This window comes from Teleopsis dalmanni, chromosome 2 (assembly GCF_002237135.1).
Source record: "Teleopsis dalmanni isolate 2A chromosome 2, ASM223713v2, whole genome shotgun sequence".
Taxonomy (NCBI): Eukaryota; Metazoa; Arthropoda; class Insecta; order Diptera; family Diopsidae; genus Teleopsis; species Teleopsis dalmanni.
Genome location: NC_051847.1, coordinates 67057826 through 67067961, shown reverse-complemented (window position 1 = coordinate 67067961; position 10136 = coordinate 67057826). Strand labels below are relative to the sequence as shown.

Here is a 10136-nt window from a genome sequence, read left to right as displayed (position 1 = left end):
GAAAGTGAAAATTTGTTTTTTTTTTAAATTAAAACTATTTAAATACATTATTATTTGTATTTCTCTTATTTTATGCTGGTACTCAATATAAAATTTAATAGTTATAATTCAGTATTAATGATAGATCTAAAATCGTCCAATATAAATTCAACTTCTGGTTCGATTCTTTCCTAGTTTATCTAGTTCGTGAACTAACTATAACATTTAGTTAGTTCATTTGAAAGAACTAGTTTATTAGTTTTGTAGGTAATAGATAAATAGTTATTTTATCATAAAATTCGGTTTTAATCAGATTAGAATGATCATAGCCATATACCATATGTTATAGTCTTGTCAACTATCATGATAATATAAGGAATCTGTACTTCCCTCATCATATCGTATTAAGCCCAATGTTAAACTTGATCAACTGACAATTTCTATTTAATTACGACGAAAGATTTCAATAATGATATCAGTCAAACAGCAAAATTCATTTCAATAAATCGGTTATTAAAAAAGGAAAATATTCGTAGGGGTTTTATCATGTCAAAATTTAATTAAATAATTTAAAAAACAATAATGAGTCCAAGAGTGCTCAAAATACTGAAATTTTAGTAACCTGTTTAATCCAAGAACGTCAACAGACGACTCATGTCTGAAATGGTCAACCTTAAGACTAAAGGCATAAGCTGAATAGTTCATCTATGTTGCCAAAAAAACGGATATCTTTTTAAGAATGCCAATGGACGACTCATGTTTGAAATGGTGAACCTTAAGACTAAAGGCACAAACTGTATATTTCATCTATGTTGCCCAAAAAACGGATTTTTCACGAACCGAACGTTAAGCTATATGGTTAAGCTAACTTACCACAGAAAGAGAAAAGCCTATAAGTAATATAAAAAAGAAAATCAGTTTTGGTCTTATTGGATCGGCAATATCCTTTCACATAAACAGTTTTGTTACAATTAATTTTCTACATTTTTCTGTATTTTTAAATTATGACAAAGTTATGTGTATATTTAAGCAAACAGAGTCAAGAGTTACTATTATCTACCGTGAACGCTTAACACCACGAGGCTCTTAACGTATATATTCGAATAATGTGCCGATAAATGCCACATTGGAATAAAAAAAATTCAGCCGATTCCAGTTAAAGTTATACGTTAGCATATAATTTCCTTCTTGGTGGTGTGTGAGGCTTAAGTCGATACGTACTGTAAGAACCACACCTGGGTATTTGAAAGGAACTAAATTAAAAAAAGCATCGAAATTTGTTCCTATCAAATACACAGGTATTAGCTGGTTTGTGCATCTCGCCTAAGTTCTTCTGGTACGTACCGACTAACTGAGTCTTTATCTAACACCGCTGCTGTTCTTTGGGTCACAGCACCCGGTTGAAAAATCCAACTTCACAATAGAATGATGTAAATATTTTGATTTTAACCATAGCCACCACGAAGTCTCATTAAAGGAGTAACCTTTATTAGTTAAGACAACCGAAATTACTGGCCGTAATCCCATGGGTAACAGGTTCACACTACTGGTCGCCTGCTGTAAGTGTGAACTACCGGTCGCCTGCTCCATTCATAGTCCTCTCCACAACTGCGACAGATATGGTTAAAAGGAGGATTTAGTCTCCTAGCATGATTACCGAGCAAAAACATAAGAAACACAAAATTTTTTTTGAGTTAAAGAAGTTTTAAACCAATTTATTAAAAGATATACATGTGATAAGTATTGAAATTTTTTAACATGGCAAATAAAATATATTGAATGAACAATTGTTTTGTATTTTAAACAAGATTTTTATAATAAATATCGCTGCAATAAATTAAACAAAATATATATAAATATAGTTCCATCGAATACTAATGGATTTTGAATATCTTAGATTTTAACTTTAAGCGAATATTATGCGTATTTTATTAAAGTAATCGAGCAGCACATGGACGTGTAAAGATATATACGCACATACTTTTATATAAATATATTATGGTGCGAATTTATGCAATTGTTTTTTTATAATAAATTGAGCTATAAAAATAAATTCTTTTCTTTACCACCGATAATCTCCATTCGAAGTATTGAATATCAACAATGAATCCTTTTAAATTATGAATTATGTTTCACTTATGAATATACAACATTATATGAATCTCGTTATCATTATAAGACTAAGCTGGTCTTCATTGAGTTCGGGAACGCTGCCTTTTTGGTAAATTTTCGAAAGAACTATCTAAACGCGTTTCGTTGATTTCAGAGCGTGGTTTCTTGCGTATACGCAGTGGTACTCTATTAACGAAACGATCTGGTATGCCTGCATCTAGTAAAATTTCGCGATTATATACGTCAAGGTCTTCGTTATAATATGTTATAGCATCCCAGCACATTTCGGAGAGTTTTGGTATAGTCATCCACATTTTATAAAGATCATTGCGACGTCGCATATCCTTCTCACCACACTCTATTCCACCAAATATATACATGCAACCATTACCAGAATTTGCAGCTGAGTGGAAATATATTGGTCTTGGTAAACGTGCAGTACGTATTAGATACCATTGCTTTGTGGTTATATTTATTTTCCAGATATCAGCAAAATATGTTCTGGAGTCACCCTAAAAAATTTCAGAAAATTTTATTAAGTATATTATTGTTAAAATTGTTAATAATAATTGTTAATTGTTATAATATTGTTAATAATAATAATAAGTATAATAATAAGCATAGAGAAAAATAGTTTATAATGTAATAGCTTCCACATTCCCAACCACTTTCTAACCCATGTGTTTAAAATTATGGAAAATCAGAAGAAACATTTTTTAAAAAAATCTTCCAATTTATATGTTGCATGCTTTCAATTAATAAAAACAGAATCTCACCCTCACTAATATATTAATCCTTCATTATTTTATCATATATAGTAATAATATACCCGTACCTGTAATCCACCGGATATAAAAGCCTCTACATCTCCATTACTTAACGTATGCTGAACGCACGCAAAACATTTTCTTGGTTTAGGATATCCTGATCTTGGATCTGTGTTATTTACAAGCGTTGGATCTGGTAACGTATCATAATATTCCCAACGATTCGTTTTTAGATTAAATGCAGGTATTCTTTCCAAATCATACACCAATTGTGATGTGCCACCACCTAAAACGTATATATGTTTTCCATCATAAACTACTTCATGTCGATAGCGTCCCTCAGGATCGTCACGCATTTCTGGGCGACTGATATACACATTTTCCCAAACTCGTTTTATTAAATGGAGTCGATAAATATCACAGGAATAATCAAAACCAGTCGTTCCTCCAATTGTATATAAATAATCGTTATGTATAACAATTGCTGGTCCATATTGAGCTAAAGGTAAATCGCCTGTCACTTGTAATTTGGTAACAATAGATTTTTGTCCCGTAGAATAAAAATAACAATCATTAGAACAATATTCGCCAAATGGAAATCCCGTACCACCATGACTCTGAAATATAGAAAAAAGTAGAGTGTTATTATATATAAAGAATTTAAAAACTTTTACTTATATATATAAAGTAAACACATATGTATTTGTTGAAAGATTTTACCTCAGATATTAATATATATAACATTGAATATTATTAGGTTTTACTGAAGGGTTTGAGACATTGATTTCAACTCTTTTAAGCAGACAGATAAACTATATGCGTGATAAAAATTTCGTAAATTTCCTCGTTGCATATATGTTTATCTAATTAGACCCAACATCAGTGGTTTATAAACAAGGGTTAACTGCCCTTCAGTGTCTTCTTCGAGGTCACATTTCCACTCCAACAAATGATTGAACAGACGTTCGCTTGAAACCTCTATCGGAAAAAAAATATCTTTCTCGTGCAAGATATAATATTACCCTATTAATATGCTGCTGTACTCCATATGACTCACCCATACTCACACCCTTATTCCTTTCTATATGTCATTTAATTGCGAAAAAATTTATTCTCGTCAAGTCCCACATAATCTATCGAATAAACTGTTTAAGGAATATAATGACGGTACTTTAAAAAACGTAAGATTGTGACCGCTGATCATGGATGTATGCACATGAGTCAGAAACTAAGCAACAGTCAACTATATGGATATTACATGTTACATCAACTCCTATAGAAGTTACTTAAAAGACTTCGAATCAAATGATCGCATGGTGTTTTTTTTTTGTTGATATAAAGTGATCATATGGCACTTCAGTACATAAAACTATTTCTTTCTTCTTACCTTACCACACACCCCAACTTCAACCATGTATTCGTCTTGTTATACTTGTATATTACCTACCTATAAGGTTATGATCAATTGTTACTACAGAAGTCACACAACGCGGGAATGTAAAAATGGATCCACGTTCATTTTGTTAATATTGTTCATACTGGAATAATAATCAGATACTACGATTTTAAATGTACATAATTGTTTAGGCCCAGTGTAAACATGCGGTAAAAAAACGAGCTTGTACGCTTAATGGTTGTAAGATACATTAGATAATATTTAGCGATGCAAACTAGTCAGCGTGCACGTGCGTTTTTTTTTTTTTTTTTATTTTTTCCGTAAGCGTACATTGGGCTTTAAATTACATTTTTTGAGTTCTTTCGAAATGATTATATTTTAATAAAAAAAAGAAAACTCTATGCTAAGTGGTTGTAAGATACAATGGATCGTATTAAGCAGTGCGGACTAGTAGTCTACGGGTATGCGCGTGCACGTGCGTTTTTTGCCGTAAATGTACATTGGACCTTTAAATACATTTTTGGAGTTCTTTCGAAATGATTATATTTTAATAGAAGGAAGAAAACCCCAAATAAAGTGATTATAAGATACATTGGAGAATATTGAGTAATACAGATTAGCCAGCGTCCAAGTGCGTTTTTTGCCGTAAGCAAGCATTAGACCTTAAAATATATTTTTTAAATTATTTTAAAATGATTGCATTTTAATAGAAGAAAGAAAACTTTAAACTAAGCAATTGAAAGATACATCGGATCATATTGAGCAGTGCAGACTAGCCAGTAAGCACGCAGCGTGCACGTGCGTTTTTTTTACCGTAAGTTTGAGACAGGCGTTAAAATACATTTTTTGAGTTCTTTCGAAATGATTATATTTAAATAGAAGGAAGAAAACTCTTAGCCAAGGTTGTAAGATACATCAGATCACATTGAACAGTGCAAACTAGCCAGCAAGCACGCAGCGTGCACGTGCGTTTTTTTTACCGCAAGTTTGAGGCGGGCGTTAAAATACATTTTTTGAGTTCTTTCGAAATGATTATATTTAAATAGAAGGAAGAAACTCTAAGTCGAGCAGTTGTAAGATACATTGGATTATATTGAACAGTGCACACTACTCTGCAGGCCGCAGCGTGCATGTGCGTTTTTTTTGCCGCAAAAATGTAACGTACGTTAAAATACATTTTTTGAGCTTATTTTGATATGATTCAAAATAAATGATACTGAAATGATATTTCAATAGAAGAAAGAATATTCACTGACTAAAATTTTTTTCTTCCGTTAAAAAACTGGCAAAGATTGGGTTTCATAATTTCTCAAAGTCAATGTTCAGAAAATCACCTTCACACATTTTTTTGTTTTTATTGCACAAATTTAGTGAATAAGAAATACAATTCGTAATAATGAACAATATTTCGATGTTGTTAGCATTTAATGGTTAAGCGCTATTAATTCAACAAACAACAGCGAAGAGCCCAACTAAACGCACGACCCACGGCTCACGGCCCAGAGACGCAATAGTTGGCGCTGTTGCTTGCTAATAATAAAAACAAAAACAAACACAAACAGAAACAGAAACACAAACATGAAACGAATAAAGAAAAACCTGGTCAATTTCAAGGCGAATTAAATCAAAACCTTCTCTAGCAGGGGGGACAAATATTTGTTAATCGAACTGCAGGGGAGAGGAATTAAAGAAAACAAGTTGCTGTTGTTTGGATTTCAAGTTTGTTTTATGGCACAATTTAACGGATTTCGCAGGAAGAAAGCGTAAAACGGATCAAAAGGCAACTTTTTTTCTATTGGCAAATTCCTCTTCACCAACAACCTGGCAACACAACAACACAAACAAGGCGAGTTGAGTTTGCAGCTGCTTTTTCTTGTGCCTATTTCTACGTGCATTGGTTTTGTTGCTGCCGTTGTTGTTGTAGTTGGTTGTAGTCAGTGTTGACCTTTTCTGTTTAGAAAACGTAAACAAAACGTGTAAAAAAAACATACTGAACATGTAATACGCAAAAGCAGCAAATCAAACATGAATAACAACGACGCGAACTGCTGCTATGGGGAAAAATAGCACGGAAGATGCATAAAAACTGTATGGTAGGTAACATGGCAAGTGAGGAGGAGAGAAGAACTTATTTATGCTTTGTTGGATTTCTACAAATAACGCTTTTTTGTTTTTCTTTTTTTTTTGTTTGTATGAAAACTATTAATTACCTTTTTTTTTCTTTTTTTACAATTTTTATTGAAACGTAAACAATGTAACTCGTTGAGAGGCAATGATTTTTGTTTATTGAGAATTTGGGGTTCTACATATGGTAAAGCAATGGAACAATGGTTGTTTCCTTCTAAATAAACTTTTATTTATAAAATTTTTTTATATTAATTTTTAAATGTTCATAATTAAAGTGATCATAGCGTAGTAATAAACTCAAAGCAAAACAATGTATTTCCAATAGGAAATTAGAAACTATAGCTTTCTTCACTATCTCCAAAAGGCAACTGTTGATAATTACCTAAAGATTTGATTGGAGTGGCGTCTTTGTGCTCAAAGTCCACTTGAGCTCAAAAAAAAGCACGTTGAGGTATCACGAATAAGCGTTATTTATATGCAGATCAGAGGGATTCCCGAAAGAATCGCAGTGTAACTTAATAACATATAATTTGTTTGTAGATTGGAAGACTACGAAGTACAATCCAAAACATGGGTCAGTTCAGCTGGTAGCAATATCAGCCCTGGCACTATACATTTCGGCACTGATTCTGATGCTTATCACGAGAGTGATTTGTTGCATTCGAAGATTATACCCAATAAGGGATAACGCCGAAACAAGCGACTCTCACATATAAGTAAAAATGAACCAACATTATAAATTTGTATAACTTGACCAAGTCTCCAACTTTGCAGGAGGACAGCTGTTAAAACGGTAAGAAAAGGTACCCAAAATATTTTAAATCTTCTTCTAACCAGTCATGAATATTGATACATTCGGTGGAATACAGTTTCCTCCTCATTTGTAGATCCACAACCACAACAAACGCCATTACAGGTTATACGCAGTCTCAAAGGATGTCTTCCTAGTATGCAGTGACCCGTCAGCAACGATACAGTAACGCTAAGCAGATTACGCCTTAGTTGAAACAGCTGACTATTAAGTTTTTTATCTGGTTTGAACCAGATCGATCTTGAGATCAAACAAAAGGGTTAAGCTACCTTATTTTGTTTAGCTTTGTTTTGCTTTGGTTTGGACCAGATCGATCTTGAGATCAAACAAAAGTGTTAATCTACATTATTTTTTTTAGCTTTGTTTTGTTTTGGTTTGGACTAGATCGATCGATTTTGTTTAGCTTTGTTTTTTTTTACTTAACATACTTAACTATTAAAAATATAATAAAAAGTTATTCTCTACGTGTTAAAACACCAATCGATATCTATAAATCTATGACACTTCTTCAAACAAGCAGAAATGAAGTGAAAGGTAAGATAAGATTAAACAAATCTGGTCATCTATTAGTTCAAAAGTTAACTTAGAAAACAAGGTTATAATTTATAATTTAATCATAAAACCCATATGATCCTATGTCTTTGAACTATGGAGCTCCTTCATAGTGCTTGAAATGCTCATTAAATATCGAGATAGCATAAAGAGTATAAATATAAAATAAACTACTTAGATAAATAAGTTCTGCTTCATGGGTGCGGTAGAAAGTGATACCAATCGACTCTGTCATGGGGAGAAGGAAACATCAGAACATATTCTATGCAACTGCCCAACGACGAAAAGATGTAGACTTAACTCTTGGAAGCGGTAACTTGGTCCTAAATCAAATAGGTAAAATTAAACCCACAGCAAACACGAGATTTATAAATAGTCTAGAATTGTTTTAGTTGAAAAAAACTCCATCCAAAACTAATTAGCTTGATTAGAACCTAAATTGAGAATATTATAGCTTTGTCATTGGTCATTAAAAGCATGCACAAAGGCTTGGAGTTCTACTTGACGATCTTTTCCTAACATGAAGTAGAGAAAAAAATTATTAACTTCTTATCTATAATGCAAATGTTTAGTCATGTCCTAGTCAAGGTACAATTGTTGGATCCTATTTTGAGAATTAAAAATTACAAAACAAATCATAGTTTTTTAATAAAAATAAGTAGAAGTTAAGTTATTGCCTTTGATGTGACAGTTTTGTCAGGTTGTCCTAACTAACTAGCAATTGGGTTTACAATAAGATGATCTGTCTATAAACACATTTTTTTAATATATCTTTTCTATTTTAAAAACCACTCTGTAGTCTGGAAACCCAGTTTAGATCCTTCTGCCTGTTCAGTTTGGAAGCAAAATAAGGCATATTTGAATATTTTTTTTCACTGGTGAGTAGTGAGTATCATCACTACTCTACAATCGGGTAAGTAAAAATATGTATTAAACAATAATTAATGTACATTTATATAATCAAATATCATGTCTATTTCTATCAGATAATTTTTCCTGTCATCTGTAGAAGTGCGACTCTTAGAAAAAGAGAACAAAAAAATAAAAGATAAAACAAATTAAAAAATAAATAAATAAAAGGGAATAAACAAAATAAGAATGTATAAAATAATTCAAATCAAAGTGAATAACAAAAATTAAAAAATAAAGTATATAAATTATTAATTTGCTTAAGTAACTTTAAACTTTTCTTTGTTCTATCGTCTATATTAGATAAGGGCAACTTCAACTGAAAGATATGATATATGTATGTACAATATATAGCCACGTGTGTAATTTAATTAATATATGTATTACAATATATAGTATTCTACTTACAATTAATACATTTTTGTATATGGTCAAAGCATTTGAAGCCAACTCGGTAGGCATGCCTGAAGTGGTGCGTGCGTCTAGTACGAGACTCCATTTATTGGCAGCAAAATTATAAGCCCAAAGTTCTTGAAACAGCAGACAACGACCACGTCTCCTGGCTGAGTTAGCCGTGCGTGGATTATAACCACCCAATGAGTATAGATTTGATTCTGAAGCGATAACACGGTGACCACTCCTCGCTAATGGATAACCACCCATTGCATTACGATTTCTGAAGTAACGCTTTGTGAGACGATATGGTTGAAAGGTGTACATTTTTTTTGGACGAGATGTATTATACTGTGCGAGGCCTTGAAGTGAACGCAATGGCAACATGGCCCCCCTCATTGAATCATCACTATCGGATGAGTTGGACGAAGTCCAGTCAACCTCTTCGGCGCTAGAATAAATCTCATCATCCATATTAACATCTTCCACTATTATTGGTTGGTCGGGGTCAATATCATCGATGACGCGCTGACGAACGAGTCCTTGAACTAGCTCGTTATCCTCATCCATTATTGTCTTCAATATTCTACGAAATGTTCTTAAACTTTGCTGTGTTCTATAAATATAGTTTTCGGAGATTTCACAAAAGCTTATAAAAAAATCTATGCATATATTCAGAAAAAATTTTGATAAACTAAATATTTTCATTACAAAATGAAAAACTTTTGATTTGACTTCTTCGGTTCTACAATGTTGAGTTCACAGTAAATTTAGTAAATTTCTTTAATTTTTCAATTTTACAATTTCATAATTTTTATTATTTAAAACTAAAACTTCAATTTTGCATTTAATTATTGTTTTGTTACTTCCATTAAATTTTTTTACAATTTTACGATTACGATTTTTTTTCTTATTGAACTAAAGCAATGCGACCTCCTAGAGCAGCTGACGAACTGTTTTATTTTCTGTCATTTTGTTAAATTTTGACGTTTTTGCTGTGGCAACTCATTTCGTTATTGAATTTATTTATTTTATTATTTCATTTTGTTTAAATTGTTCAAATGCATGCAATCAATTATTAAAGCTACAC

At 32.0% G+C, this 10136-nt stretch overlaps 1 protein-coding gene across 1 annotated transcript; it reads right to left on the bottom strand.

Annotated features, from left to right (window-relative positions):
* Positions 1-1790: 1790 nt before the first annotated feature.
* On the bottom strand, positions 1791-9866 carry LOC119678460 (kelch domain-containing protein 10 homolog). Its single transcript, XM_038090296.1, has 3 exons — positions 9062-9866; positions 2927-3475; positions 1791-2603 (listed from the first exon to the last, which is right to left on the bottom strand). Exons 1-3 carry the CDS (start codon positions 9752-9754, stop codon positions 2172-2174), a joined length of 1674 nt encoding a protein of 557 aa, XP_037946224.1. The 5' UTR covers positions 9755-9866; the 3' UTR covers positions 1791-2171.
* Positions 9867-10136: the final 270 nt, after the last annotated feature.

Bases quoted from the DNA above. Each gene is read 5' to 3' on its own strand.
- LOC119678460 (XM_038090296.1), bottom strand. From the start codon at position 9,754: ATGAAAATATTTAGTTTATCAAAATTTTTTCTGAATATATGCATAGAT. The intron at 3,476-9,061 runs GTAAGTAGAATA...TCTATATTTCAG, and splicing joins TATACAAAAATGTATTAATT to AGTCATGGTGGTACGGGATT. The intron at 2,604-2,926 runs GTACGGGTATAT...GAAATTTTTTAG, and splicing joins TTATATCCGGTGGATTACAG to GGTGACTCCAGAACATATTT.